Here is a 15,681-nt window from a genome sequence, read left to right as displayed (position 1 = left end):
TGCTGCTTACCAATTTCTACCCTCCTCAAAAAGAAAGAAAGAAACACGGTTCACACAACATACCTGAAATATATCTGGCAGTTTTCGAAGTCTTGTACCTTTGGACAGTAAAAGAGATGGCGGTCCTTGCCCAGTGATGTAGTAAATGTATAGTTTAAACCAGACAGAACTGACTTCTGGGATAGCTGGTCCAATATGCTGTGATCACAAAACGGGGAAGAGAAAGTTGTAATACTTAGCTAAAGCAGCCAAATCTCATAAGGGACCAAGAATGGTCTTACAAACAGCTACTGCCTCACATAAATGTTCATTGCTATTATCCTTATGAAAATAAATTTCAAATGCTCCATTCAAACAGTTTCAATTTTATCCTAGAACTGAGAAAGCACGTCTTATGCAATTGGGAGAATGGACTCTGGAGCAGAACACCAAGGTTTGAATCTTGGCTTTGTCCCCTAAGCTATATCATCTTAAGAAGGTCATTTACCAAAAAATAAAAATAAAAAAAATAAAAAAAGAAGGTCATTTACCCTCTCTGTGCCTCACTTTGCTCTTCTGTAATGTGGCCATAAAATATCTACCTTGTAAAGACACAAGCTTACAAGCTTGTTCAAAAAGGTTTAAAACAGCACCTGTCATATAATAAGCTCTATTTCAAAGTGCTAGTTACTGTCATTAATCACGTGAGATTTTTCACAAAAGGGGCTATCGAACCTTCCATCCATCTTACCATTCATTCAGTTCATGGAATCCTACTATGCCTAGAAGTCATGTTACAGAATGGGAGGAAGTATGTATATGTGGTTGCGGGGGGAGCACACGAAGAATTATTTTTTAAAAAGTTGGTAAATGCCAACCTATAACCACACCTACTGAACAGAGAACAAATTTGGGGGTGTGGGAGCACAGCATTAAAATCAACCTTGTACAAGGATCCCTTCCTTTCTTCTACACCATTAACCTCACACATCTAGGAGACCAGGCAGGATGTAACACTGAAGAACAGCAACATGATCCCCACTCTCTGAAAATGGTATAGGCCACTATGTCCTTGCTAAGTATACAAATACACAACCGAATTTATTTTTAAAAAGACGAGCAGTAATGTTCATAAGTCAATTCTGAGATACCTAGAGTTCTAGTTTTCAAGCACAATCTTTCCTTTCCGGCTTATTTAGCAAACATAGACCCATTTCTAAGACATTTTATTTTTCCTAATTAAATTGACTTTATCCCTGAAGGCAATCCAGGCTTCCTTCCTAGAGCATCTAAAACATTCTCTTTAAAATACTGCAGTCCTTCGGCTCAGGTCATGATCCCAGGGTCCTGGGATCGAGCCCCGCATTGGGCTCCCTGCTCAGCCAGGAGCCTGCTTCTCCCTCTCCCACTTCCCCTGCTTGTGTTCCCTCTCTAGCTGTCTCTCTCTCTGTGTCAAATAAATAAATAAAATCTTTAAAAAAATAAAATAAATAAAACAAAATACAATACTGCAGTCATCAATGTGGCACCTGGGTAGCTCAGTAGATTTAGCATCTGACTCTTGGTTTCAGCTCAAGTCATGATCTCAGGATCCTGAGATTGAGCCCTGCGTTAGGCTCCATGCTCAGTGCAGAGTCTGCTGGAGAATCTCTCTCTCCTTCTACCCCTCTCCCCACTAATACTCACGTTCTCTCTCAAATAAAATCTTTAAGTAAAATAAAATGCTGCATTCATCAAGAAAACTTCAATGTGCCACAAGTCACTAGATAATACATGAGTAAAACATACCAATTCTATATCACAAGCTGAACATCTTACAACAGCATAAAATACAAAACTACTTTCTGAGTTACTGATTTTAATATTTGGCATCCGCAAATTGAGAAATAACACAGTCAAACTGGTAAACCAGTTTGACTTCAGGTCACCACAAGGAAGTGTGAAAGGACACCATTTGCAGTGTTCCAAGTGGCTCCTTACCTGAGGGGTGCAGCTGCTCACGGGCCGGATTTCATTGGTGAGAGGAGCCATGGACACGAGCAGTGTGTAATTTTTGTTTAGAACTCGGCTGCAAGTTGCAGGGTCCAAACCAAGAAGGCTCTCACAGCGCAACAGATCGAGAGGAAAACCTGAATTATGAGCAAGCATATAGGTAGGCTGGAAGACCGACAAGGTGGAACAGCAATGTCTAAGATAAAATACTGGTAACTGCCTTGGTGTTTAAATATTGTTTCAATAGGCAGAGTATCTCTATTAATAAAGTGCCAAATTCCCTCGGAAACCACGAAGACACTTTAAGATTAAAGCTAACCGTCTTTATTCCCTGACCTAGGAATTCCCTGGTCTACTGGCGTTCCTTTTACATTAGAAATATGTGTTTGCTCTACTTTACTTCCTCTCTATCCCCAGCCGCTCCTGGGCAGTGGCATATTATGAAGACTTACATGCCACAAAAAAGCTGTGTCCTGGCCTCCCCCGACTTCTGCAAAGAGCTTCATGGCCAAGTTCAGAATCTGGTATAGGAACATTCCTCATTAACAATATATGCCCAAGTCTGCGGGTCCACAAAGCAGGAACTCCCTCAGCATGTACCAGATTTTCAGTGTTCCCGTTCTTAACCCTTTCCTAAAATACCAGTCCTATTTGTTCTCTAAAAAAGATAGGTAAGGCTGAAACATCAGGAGACCAAGTTAGCCCATCTCGCCCTCAAGCAAGAATGAATCAAAAAAAAACATATGGTCTGCTGGAAGGGCCCAGAAGCACTGACCACAACTAGCCCCAGCACTTTGGTCTTTAATACCATATTCTAGTAAAAGAAACCAGGCTCCTAGGAGAAAAGGCTGATTCCAAGACTGAGACAGAAGTACAAGAGAAGACTGTTTTGCCAGAAAGTAAAGAACTGCTCCAAAAGTAAAGATTTTTTTAAAAGATGGAGGCATAGCACAAGGAAACTGGAGACAGCTTGAAGGGAATCCTACTGGCAAAATCGGACACAAGTATAGCACACAAATAATAAAGGGAGAGCAGTGATTAATTATAAGCCACTGAAAAAAAACAGGAATTCATCAATTTATACTGAAAATATAAAACAATGCCTAGTCCCAACTGTTACTGGAAGAACTGGAGTTGGAAAAAATGATCAATTTACAACCATCACAGTAAAGAATGGTTCAGGCAGGACCACCACTGGATGGTCCATCTGGGGGGGAGAGATTGATGAGGAATAGGATACGTGCATGGTCTGGAAGTATCTGCCCACAGATTACTTAGTCACTGTGGGTGGGGAGAATATTTAACTATATAGTAGAAAAATCAAAAACACATAACCTGGGTGATCAAAACTAACAATGGGGGACAGACGGAAATCACATGCCTCCGAATGTCATACCCTTAGAAAAACATGACGTTACTTAGGTAATACTCCGGACTCACAACAAAACATCACACATACCCAATGTGAGAAACTTTCTAGTAAAACCAACAAAAAGGGACTATATTCTTAAAAAATAAGAATGTCATAAAGGACAAAAAAAGGTTACAGATTTGTTCCAGAATAAAGGAGATAAAGGAGACATGACAATTTAATGTAGTATCAGATCTTAAACTAGATCCTGCACTTGAGGGGGAAAAAATGCTATTAAAGACATTACTAGGTCAACTAATAAACTGGAATACGAATGGCAGGCTACTTTTTCAATATTAAATCTTCTATTTTTTTTAAGATTTTATTTATTCATTTGAGACAAGCTGATGTCAGGGAATAACCCTATTCTTAAGAAATGTACCCTGAACAGTTTTGTGGAGAAAGACCATGATATGCAACTTACTCCCAAATTCTGGGTTAAAAGTAATTATGCTATTCTTGAATTCCTAAAATTTTTTTGTAAATTTAAAATATTTCCAAATAAAATGTTGATAATGGAGGAGAGAGAGTCATACAGACGTCAGGAAGAGCATCTGTTACATACAGCCGACAAACAAGGTGGGGGCAGGAGAATGAGAAGCGGCTGTAAGACAGGTCTGGCTGGAGCCAGATGTGAGGTTCATTCTGAAGTAAAATGAGAGTTGAGCAGGTGGCTTAGGAAAAGGAGAGAAGGGGAAAAACTCTATAAAGACTAGAGAAAGGGTGCCTGGGTGGCTCAGTCGGTTAAGCGTCTACCTTCAGCTCAGGTCATGATCCCACGGTCATGAGCCCCGTGTCAGGCTCCCTCTCCCCCTCCCCCTGCTCGTGCACAATCTCTCTCTCAAATAAATAAATAAAATCTTAAAAAAAAAAAAACGAGAAATTTATGCTTGATTACGTACAACAAATCAAGAACAAATTTAATAAAACTGAGAAATCACAACCATGAGTGAAAAAATGTCAGATAAAAAAATCTTAGTGAGAAATGAAAGATCTAACAGGTACCAAAAACAGTCAACTATCAAACCAACCTCAAAAGTTAGAATAATACTTAACTACTTTCATATAGATACGGTTGAGGTTTTTCGTTCAACTTTAACTTTTTGGTACATAGACTATTCATGGTGAAAAACAAAGTTTAGTCCAGACTACTAAGCAATAGATTGTTTATGAACGAATCGATAAAAAGTTTAATGTTCAAGAGAAGATAATAAAAGGGATAGAGCAAAAAAAAAAAATTTTTTTTTTCAAGAAACATGGATTTAAGTCCCAATTCTTCCACTGACTAATCATATAGGCCATTATGACTAAATAGGCAGGAGACTTGACCAATACAAACTTCGCTTTCTTTATGTATAAAATGAGTTACACTTGCCTGGTCACTAGCACTAACATTCTTGGACGCCACGATGGGCAGGAAAGAATGGTGTATTTCAAGATGTCTCTAACAGTATTTCAAATATTCTAACCCATTATCTCCCTAAATCACTAAAAAGTCCCAGTAATTTCAGGATTTTTACATATAAAGACATCTTCAAGATTGTGTTGCTTGTAAGGTCACATGATCTACTTGGTAGCCAACAAATGGTTACTATTAACGAATGCTTATGAATAAGTGGTTTGGCCTCTTGGCACTTAGTGACTTAATATTCTCAGTTATAACTACTTGTGAATAATCTCAGAAAGAGCCCCAGCATGGAATCAGTCCTAATTCTGCTAAAGTAGAACTCTGACCCTGACATGCTAGGGCTGAAGAAGCCAGTCACGAGGAACTGAGTGTGTCCAGCTTCACTCAGCTCAACTACCCAGTTGACCTCACCTCTGCGACCACTTTTGTGAAGTGACAACTGATTCCATCCTTAAATGTTTAAATTGGGCTGAAAAGAAAGCCGGATGCTGGTGAAAGAATTAGAATGAAAATGGATATGACTCAGAAACCAATGGTTCTTGGCCAGAAAAACAGAACTTTTAAGTAAATGAAAGAATGAGTGAAATTCAATGTTCTCGTGGTGCTAAGAATTCACAGAGTTGCAAGATGCAGCTCTTGTGAATGAGTGAGGACTGGAGCCAAATGCTCTTCCCTGGTGCCCAAACCATGTCATCTTTTTAAAAACATGCATTCCTGAGTGGCACTGCCCTACTCAGGACCTACCGTCCATTGAGCTAGAGTTTGGGAACCCCCCCAATCTATCCCACACCCAAGAGTGCACCCCAGGGCAAGAGCCACATTAGGGTTCATCACAGATTAAAACTGCCACTGTCTTCTTTCTTTTACTCTCTAAAAAGTTTCTCTGTTCGCTCTCTTTTTTTTTTTTTAAAGTAAAATACTTCAGTAAATACTACAACAGCATTTCAATCAGAAGCTCCTGCTTATTCTTTTTATACAATGTAATCTTTCATTCAGGAAGTGTTATGCTTCCTAAATCAACTAAATTTTGGCTTTGTTCACCCCTCAAACTGAGGCCTGTTCTAAATGCCATCCAGCCATTTAAACAAGTTAACACTCCAACGATTTTTGTAGTTACTAAGCAGATTGAGATACTACAAATGTCAATGACACCTAAGAAAGGAGAAAAAGTAAAACAAGAAAGAGTTGACGATTGGGTGCCTGGGTGGCTCAGTCGTTAAGCGTCTGCCTTCGGCTCAGGTTATGATCTCAGGGTCCTGGGATCCAGCCCTGCATCGGGCTCCCTGCTCGGTGGGAAGCCTGCTTCTCCCTCTCCCACTCCCCCTGCTTGTGTTCCCTCTCTCGTGTTCTCTCTCTGTCAAATAAATAAATAAAATCTTAAAAAAAAAAAGAGTTGACGAGCAAAGAAAGTCACAAAACAAGCCTCTAGTTGCAAATTCAACATGCCGTCTACACAAAATGCATTAAGCGATGATTAAATAAGCGAGCATGACCTGTTTAATTTCTTAGAAAGAAGTTCCATAGAGTCATGTTTTCAAAATCAAGTACATTTATCATACCATAATTGGGTTGGTCTGGCTGTGCAGTCTGCGCAACTAGATCTTTATTATGACGCAGAAACAATATTGTGTTTCTCAGAGTAAGTGCATGATCAAAATATCTCTGTGCTTCTCCTTCACCAGTGCTCTGAACCTAAACCAAGAGAAAATAAATTTTGCAATACCAGTCTCAAACCATTCATCCTAATATATAATAGCCATATAGTACAGACATTAAGACATTATTAAGAATCAGTACACCAAAAATTTGCCCAGGCAATACTGAAACAAACCTTAACCTAAATCTCGGCTGAGTTTCCATTTGAATACATCTTTGAAGATGACAGAAATTATCCCAGTAAGTAAAACTAACAATTTTAAGCAACCAAATAATGCCAAATTATACCATTATATATAAATTATACCTCCCACATATGATTCAAATAGGGTGCTTTAAAAAAAAAAGCTAAAATCTATATTCTGCTTCATCCAGAAAAGTACTCCAATCCATGGTCACCAATTATGCTTCTAATTCTCATCACCATATCCACAGTTCTGTATCACTGGCTGCAAGGGACAATGGAGTATGTGATTCAACATAGCTGTTTCAACACTACTGAATATACAGCTTAAATTCATTTAAAAAGGGTTCACCAAGTCCCTATTAAGTGCTAGGTATGACCTGTATGGGATGCAGGGACAGAATAGTGGACAAAACCCCTGTGCTCTTCTGACACTGAGTCAGGTACTTCTTTAATATGTAAAAATACATACATCCCAGAAACAACACAGGAAATGGAAAGAAAGGTCTGTAGGGGAAAATGACTAAATTAGATTGGCATTAAAAAAATAACATCAACTGGGTACCTGGGTGGCTCAGTCAGTTAAGTGTTGGCCTTCAGCTCAGGTCATGATCTTAGGGTCCCTGCTCAGGGGGGAGCCTGCTTCTCCCTCTCCCTCTGCCCCACCCCCTGTTCATGCTCTCTCTCTCCCTCTCTTGCTCACTCTATCTCAAATAAAATCTTAAAAAATATATAAGATCAATTAAGCTTAATCAAGACAAGGCTTCTTAAAAAATAGCTAAGGAACTATTTTTAACAACTAAACTTCAGACTAAAAGGCTTTCCCAAGAATGGCTATGTGGCACAACAGGATATAGATATATAAAGAATAAAGTGATCTTCTAATTTGCTATACATGATAAAAGACTAGTTGAGGTGAGAAAAATAAAAATCAGGAAAACAGAACTTAAAATGTGCTAGAAAATAAAAAATTTATTGGCAAAAGATGATACACAATATATGAGAAATGGAATTAACAAGATATTAAAAGCACTGAGGGAATAATGGATATATAAAGGTAAAAATGAAAGAGACCAATTAATAGCAAGGATTATCTCAACTATAATTCTGCATTATCAAACTAAAAATCCTATGGAAAAAAAAAAATCCTATGGAGAAGGAAGAGTGAACAAATGTTATGGTCTTTTTTTTTTTTTTTTAACATAAAGAAGTTAATGAAATCATCAAAAATCCTTGAAGTAGCACATTTAATATACAGAGTTCATCACTAAAGCACAAAAGGTACAAAATTATTAGTTAAGGAAGAGATTCAGCACACAAACTATTAGCATAAACAGCAGACAACAACAAAAAAAAACCCACAAAAAAACAAAAACAAAAAAACCCAGGAAAAACCATGAAGGACAATCAAGATTTAGAGCTAAGGACAACTAGGGCTATTTTCATTCGGGAGGGAGGGGAAGGGAAGAGATGCCTAAGAGCAAATATAGCTGAAGTCTTCAAGATGCTAAAGGGGATAGTGAGAGTGGACATAAATATGGTATCCAGGGACACTGCTCCAGATTTAAGACAAGGGGAATAAAAACTTCAAATAAAACTGCAGAAGAGGAGATCTTAGAGAGTCATACCAAAAAAAAAAAAAAAATAAAAAGCTATTTTAGAAGAATGTAATTTAAAAACTTACATAGACTATTTCTATACCCCATTTCTTTTTTTCTTTTTTTTTTAAGATTTTATTTATTTGACACAGAGAGAGAGCTATCGAGAGAGAGAGAGAGAGCACAAGCCAGGGGGCGGCAGGCAGAGGCAGAGGGATGCGGGGCTCAATCCCAGCCGAAGACAGATGCTTAACCGAATGAGCCACCCAGGCACTCCACCATACCCCATTTCATTAAACCAAATCATGCTAAGTGATGATAAGGTCCACAAACCACTTTGCAAATTACAAAATCTGTTCATCCACTCAGTATTTTTAAGTATAAATGACCACTGCAGTTTTAAGGTGAGGAATGAGGTAGGAATAAGCAAGAATACATCAAAAGTCAACACAATCAAGCAAGGAACGGTACCAAATGCCCCGACATCCCATAATGAGCAACCAGATTTACCTTCTCTAGTTCTATAAGAAAGCTGTCCAGAGACTCATCTGAGAGTTTGCCAACTTCAAACATTGTGACCGCATGGCTTTTCAAGTTCTGGCATAAAGAAACAAAAACAAAAAAACTAAAATGGATCTTAAAACCTTATACAAGTCTATTATGAGTAAGTTCTAATTTTCTCTTTCTATATGAAACGTAACATCTTATATTTCTATTATGCTTTCCAATATAATCAAAGTTAAAGATGAGTGAGGTGTGAGGCTAACCCTCACTAAAAAGTTACTATACTCCTCTAAGGAACACAAAACGAAGACAGTTGCATTTTGTGTTTTCAGGAATAAATCCAGTACTTAAAAAAAGGATCTCAAAGCATGAACTGTTTTACATCTAATCTTTAAACACTGTCATATTTAAGCAAGAATTTGACTTACTGGTGAAAGATTTCCCATCATTAAAAAGGCAGTAAGAGTTGAGTCAAATAGAAAAGCAATACGCTTTGTATATCCTGTAGATAAACTCAAACTGCTTACACTGGCTGTGTCAGCTGGGAAAAAAAAAAAATCGTAATTTAAAATCGAGTAAATGAAAATTATTCTTCACTCACCATTTGGAATGAGAAAGAATTGCATTTCAACTTGATCTAATAACTGAGAAGTACTTAACGAAATATAAGCAATTTTATAGTCCTAAGGGGCCCCAGTCCTATCTCCACCAGAGAAAGTTAAAAAAAATTTTTTTTTAAGTACTCATTTTGTGGTAAATTTCTTGAAAGCCAATAATAAACCAAGACTTGGTAACTATCAGAACCCTAACACTAGCTAGCCTCTTCAGACTAGTCACCTGGCTCAGGTCAGAGCCTGGGGTAAGAACAGGAGCCTACGCAGGGCTCCTTTCCCCCCCACCCAACGTGAAACCATGTGTAGCCCCCTCATGCACTGTGCTTTGCCTCCCTTTGTGCTTAGCCCGTGCTGAGGCCTTCCCTCACCCACCACCTGGCAAGCTCTTACTCCTTCTTAGCCCAATTATCATCTTCTCTGCGAAGGCTTCCCAAACCTCTGAGGCAACAAGAGAGCTCCTCCCCTTTGCTCCCCACAAGCACCAAAACACTTCTCACATTGTTGTGGGTTTCTGTGATTATACCACCTTGTCTCTCCCTAGACTTAATCCTCAGAAGGAAGGTACCATATTCAATGCCTCGCATATGGCTAAGTACTCAAAGACTGCGTATCGAATGATATCAAGAACAAAGTCGAGTTTGTGTCTGTATAGACACATGGCGTATCTATACACAGACTCTAAATTAAACTGAGTAACTGCTAACCTGGATCTTCTTGACTGTTTGTATCTGTGTCAGTAGCTGATGAAGCTTCTTGTACGGGACTCCTACTTTCCCCACCATCCCATGATAGCAGCATCTTTTGTGGATCTAAAGTACTCCTATTAATGAAGAATACATGCACGTTTTAAAAATCATACAAATTATATCTTACATAAAAATAGCTACTGAAATCAGCACGCTAATTATGAATACCCACCCAGTCCAGTCATGTTCAAGCCCCAAACTGAAACATAGCCCCAAATGCTCTGCCCACATACAGCAGTGGTTCTTAACCAAGACCCACGGATGGGCTCCAGGGAATCTAAGAACTCTTTAAAGCTGTATGTAAAATACTGTATGTACTTTTCTCTGGGGAAAGGGTTCTTGTTTTCATCAGATTCTAAAAACGATTCATCACACAAAAAAAAGATTAAAAACCACTAATATCCAGGGTTCACCTCAACTGACAGCTTGATAACGAAAATTTTTGACATAAAACAATGTTTTTTTCAAAAGGAAACTCTAATATCTCATACTGAATAAATGAGTTACTTTAATCTGTTTACGGATGGAACATTCCTCCAAGATGAGTGAAGCTGATCCAGATTTATTACTTGTCCCTTCTTATGGGCAAAGCCCAATCGGCAATACATTGAAACAGCATTCTGAAAGAATATAAAGGAAGTTAGCATTTAAAATAAACTAGGCATCAGAGTATTTGTAGAAATAAAATATTGTCATAGATTCTGCTTATAGTGAACCTCAAACGTTTCTATCCTGTAACTAGAAAAGGCCGTTTTTCAGTAGGCCTGCTCTTCACCTAAGGTGTTCGCAGATGTAGAAGAGAGAGTGCTTCCCATCTCTGGCCTGGTGCTTTGTAGGAAGCAGCGGCAGAAGGGGCTGCTTTCAGTGACCTCATTACAAGACACTTAGGGCTGCTTCCTGCACGCACAGGACCGTGAGGCCAGCTTTAACTCCCTGGGGTGGAACACTGCCTCAGGGCCCTTACCTTGCTCTCTTCTATCTCTACCCCCCCTTACTGTCCTCACTCCCCCGCACAGCCAATAAGAATCTCGCTATCTCTCTTTCTCAGTAGTGTGTCAAGACAAAAGTCTGTAATAAAAGCCATTCGGTATTTATAAATAAAAAGAGTATAAAAATCACATACCTTAACCAAGGATAAGTCTATTTCAAGGACATTTGCAAGCTAGAAAATAAAACAAAAAATTATTTACATTCCTAGAATTATTAATATTACACAGCTGTCATAAACAAGTGAACTATAATCAGCAAAATTTTATATTATGAATAATTCAAAGGCTGAATACATTTTGAAATCAGAACTTTCTTCTTTCCTTATGTCTAAGATGCTTACAGTAGTATGAATCCAAACAGCGACCACAACGATGGAAGATTCTTTACATTTTAATTTAGTCTCATTTAAAATAAGAAAATGCTCGTATCAATCAATAGTCTACAATCCTTTTACCAAGAAATCATATAAAAACTTATTTACCAAATTATAAGTTATTTACTAAAAAAAAAGTTACTACCTATATACAGAAAGTAACTTAAGAATTGACTTAAGTACATTAATGGTCTGTGATCTACCCATGTATAGATTCTGAAAACATTTTAACTTTATCGTTAAATAACTTTATCCACTTTACACAAACTTATAACCTTGAGGTTAAGTTCATTCATAAGACATTGTCATACTTACCTCTGCCACGTTAGTATGCTCATCTATTGAAACAAATATCTTATAGAGTAGAGTTTCAAAATAATCACCTTGCACCCGATTCATTACAAAACCTTCAAGAGGAGGAACTAAAACAAAAGTAGACTTTCATCAGTGATATGATTTTATAAAATAAAAAAGCATAATTCAAATACCTATTCCAAAAGAGAAACTTCTACTTTAGGGACTAAATTCAGCTTTTGATTTAGTTTATCCACTCCACAGCAAGTTTTCTAAAACCCGCAGAGTTAAGGCCATATACAACCCCGTCTACACAGAGGACTCTGATAGTAGAGCACAAATCCTACAGAGAGTAATCCCAGGGAACTCTCAGCATTACTGAGGCAGAGGAAGTGCTGGAGGACATGAACTGGGTAGAAAGGCAAGGGGACTGGGGCTGCTTCCGAATGGGGAAGGCCACAATGGCTGTGTTTTAATGCCTCATAGACAGCAGGGGTGACTGGGCTAAAGCAGAAAAGCAAAGGACACAGAACTGCTGTGCTATATACAAAGACCAGGTGCACAGAGAGAGTACTGACTGCCTTTGTCCCATCATCCCCACTCCATCCTGAGGAGAGAGGAAATTCATCTGCATGACTGCCACTTTTACCAGCAATCACTAGGATCATTTGCTCTTTGGGGCTTTCTAGTGTGTCCTCCTCAGTGGCCTTAGTGGGAAGACGGGCAAGACCTTCTTCAGCACAGGAGGCAGCCCAGCAGTGGATGTCCACCTGAACGGGTATTCATATTCATTTCTCTCCATCTCTTTGGTCCAGACACTCTAAACCAATTTACTAGAGCACTCTGCCCAGTTCATAATGAAGAGGCACTATGCCTTCCTTTACCATACTCCCTGTGCAGGTTTCCCTTGAAAATATCCTGGGAAGGCAGAGTGCCTAGGGCATCAAAGGATTTGAGTAAGTATCCCCGTGTCCCCTGACCCTAATACCATCTAATTGTACCCAAAACCTAAGTTCTTCTTTACAAAGAGAAATCAGAGAAAACTGAAGTGTTCAAAATGAAGACACCGTGAAAAATCACAATGTACATTTCAGGACAGAGTATTCACTTTCCAGATCTGGCTCATATCACTTTCTAATTTAGTGTTACCTATAGTTCCAGTCATCCAAGTACTTTTAAGGATCATAAGTTTTCTTTAGAAATATTTTAGAAACCCCATTATTTGCTATCATTAATTCTTTTCCTACACTATCAATTGTGTGAGTAACAGCAACCATTTACTGAGCACATACTAAGTGCCAGACTACTGCCAGGTACTTTACGTACACAATTTCGTCTAATCCTCTTAACCTCATGAGATGTTCCACACTATAACCCTGTATTTTAGAGAAGAAAAACCAAGACACTTAAGAGGTTACAAATACATAAAAAAGTATGACCTAACTCTACATGAAGAGATACCGAATAGTCTCCAATACACATTAAGTTAAAAATACAAAGTACGAACTACAACACACCATCTGTGTAAAACTAAGACCACACATAAAAAGATATATACATACACATCTATGTGCTTAGCATACTTTTGGTAAGATAAACAAGAAACTTAACAGTGGCCCCTGAGAGAGAAACTGGGTGGCCAGACACAGGGGTCAGAGGCAGACGTTTTTATACTCTTCTATAAATTTAGAATTGTATATCCTAACTATTGCCTACTCAAAAATATGGTTAAAAAAAAACAAGCTCACATATACAGGGAGCGGACCGGTGGTTGCCAAAAATTGGAGGTAAGCGAAATGGGTAAAAGGAGTAAAAAGGTATAAACTTCCAATTATAAAATAAGTAAGTCCTGGGGGGGGGCGCCTGCGTGGCTCAGTCAGTGAAGCGTCTGCCTTCGGCTCAGGTCATGATCCCGGGGTCCTGGGATGGAACCCCACGTCGGGATCCTGGCTCAGCGGGGAGCCTGCAGCTCCCTCTCCCTCCACCTGCTGCTCCCCCTGCTCGTGCTCTCTATGTCTCAAATGAATAAATAAAATCTTAAAAAAATAAATAAATAAAATTAAATAAGTCCTGGGGGCGTAACTTACAGCATAGCAACTATAGTTAATAATGCCGCACTGCGTATCTGAAAGTGGCTAAAAGAGTAGATCTTAAAAGTTCTCATCACAAGAAAAAAATTTTCTGCTAACTCTGTGTGGTGATGGATGTTATTAACTAGACTTGTTGTGGTGCTCATTTCACAATACATACAATTATCAACACTACAGTTTATATCTGAAACTAATACAGTGGATGTCAATTATAACTCTGAAAAAAAACAAAATAAAAATTTTAAACATGTCAATAAAAATAAATAAATATAAAGAAAAAATACCCGGAAATAGCCAAGGAAGTTATTAAAAAAAAAAAAAAAAACTCACAAGGAAGTCCTGGCCATAACTAATATTAAAGGTTACTTTAAGTCACTGTAATGAAACAACACAGTATAAAAATAAAAATAAATCAGTGAAGAAAAAAGGATATCAGAATTAGATCCAATGCAGAGAGGAATTCAATGTTTGACAAAAGTTAACACCTCCATTCAGTGGTCATGAGTTACTGAAAAAACCGTCCTAGCATTTATCCAAAGGTTATTGGTTTTCCAAACAGAAGAAAACCAAGTTGGGCCCTTATTTCACCTCAAATACAAAAATAAGTTCCAGCTACAGGTTTGGACTTGTATGACAAAAGCTAATTTTAAGACGTTTTAGACTATTTTTATATATATCCTAAAAGTAATCTATTCAAGTGTAACAGAAATCTAGAAGCTATAAATGAAAGGGGAGACATAAACTAAGTATATGGTTTGATGCATGATGGACTAAATATGTTTTAACAACAGACCCCTTCGTGACTATTCTCTTCAAAGTACTCCTCTCCCCCAGTTTGTTCCACCATCGTAGTGCTTGTTTCTTTGAAACACAGCTGAAATGCTTTCTCTGAAATCAACTTCAGGTGTCTTCTGTGCTAAATTTGATGGCCTCCATGATGTCAAACTGCTTTCCTTTCACAGGTTATTCCAAATTGGGGAACATCCCATGTTCCATGGTGACGAGGATGGTATATTCAGCACTTAAAAGAGCATGAGTCTGTACCACCAAAAATCGCTAGACACTAAGAAAAGCCTGGCAGAACACATCTCTGTAATGGAGTAGCCATCCACTTGGCCCTTCTCTGATCACACCTTTCAGATGCACTTAGTGCTAATGTGAGGCAATGTTCAAACAGTCAACAGGGACTGAAAGGAACTAATCAAAAACCAATCTTTCTAGGTGATTCTCAAATGAGTCAACATCAGTTTATCGATGAGAGTAAAGACTAGAATAATGCATAATGCATTCCTATTTTCCCACAGTGACAGGAAGCCACTACCAGCCCTGTCCTCCAGAAATCATTTCCTTGTCAAAACCTTTCCAACTGTAAAACTAGTATTTTATTTGTTATAGCAGCAATTAGACAAACCAGAATTAGTATTTCATTACTTTCTGACCGTCTTTCCAAACTTAAAATAGAATTCATGTATGCACACGGTTCAAAATCCATTATTAAAGAATCACAAATAAAGGTCAGGACACACTACAGCATGATAACCTGTCAGGATTCAACAATGATATGAGGGACTATTTTTGTCATGAGCCCCTACCATCACTCAATAATTAAGAGCAAAGTCATTCCCTGGAAATTTTTGACATTTTATATTTGATTACACAAATATTAAATATCTTAGTATGATAAAAGATACCAATGAACAAGAACAATAGCTGAAAGATAAGCCAGAAAACATACTTGTAACACATAACCTAAATATAGTAAGTGCTACAAATTGGTAAGAAATCTAACCTAGAAGAGAAAAGCTCCACTGTGTTCAAGGATGTTAACCACATCACTACTAC

At 38.2% G+C, this 15,681-nt stretch overlaps 1 protein-coding gene across 1 annotated transcript in view; it reads right to left on the bottom strand.

The window, feature by feature from the left end:
• FAM91A1 (family with sequence similarity 91 member A1) overlaps positions 1 to 15,681 on the bottom strand; it is a 42,863-nt gene that overhangs the window by 14,930 nt on the left and 12,252 nt on the right. The window contains exons 9-17 of the mRNA XM_021688780.1: positions 11,771 to 11,877; positions 11,216 to 11,254; positions 10,600 to 10,712; positions 10,051 to 10,166; positions 9,161 to 9,273; positions 8,739 to 8,825; positions 6,350 to 6,482; positions 1,960 to 2,108; positions 64 to 198 (exon numbers count right to left, since the gene is read on the bottom strand). Of these exons, the coding sequence (XP_021544455.1) occupies positions 64 to 198; positions 1,960 to 2,108; positions 6,350 to 6,482; positions 8,739 to 8,825; positions 9,161 to 9,273; positions 10,051 to 10,166; positions 10,600 to 10,712; positions 11,216 to 11,254; positions 11,771 to 11,877 (992 nt within the window). The remainder of the gene's footprint in view (positions 1 to 63; positions 199 to 1,959; positions 2,109 to 6,349; positions 6,483 to 8,738; positions 8,826 to 9,160; positions 9,274 to 10,050; positions 10,167 to 10,599; positions 10,713 to 11,215; positions 11,255 to 11,770; positions 11,878 to 15,681) is intronic.

This window comes from Neomonachus schauinslandi, chromosome 4, assembly GCF_002201575.2.
Source record: "Neomonachus schauinslandi chromosome 4, ASM220157v2, whole genome shotgun sequence".
Taxonomy (NCBI): Eukaryota; Metazoa; Chordata; class Mammalia; order Carnivora; family Phocidae; genus Neomonachus; species Neomonachus schauinslandi.
The sequence above is the reverse complement of the archived record's forward strand: the minus strand, read 5'-3'. Positions and strand labels throughout refer to the sequence as shown.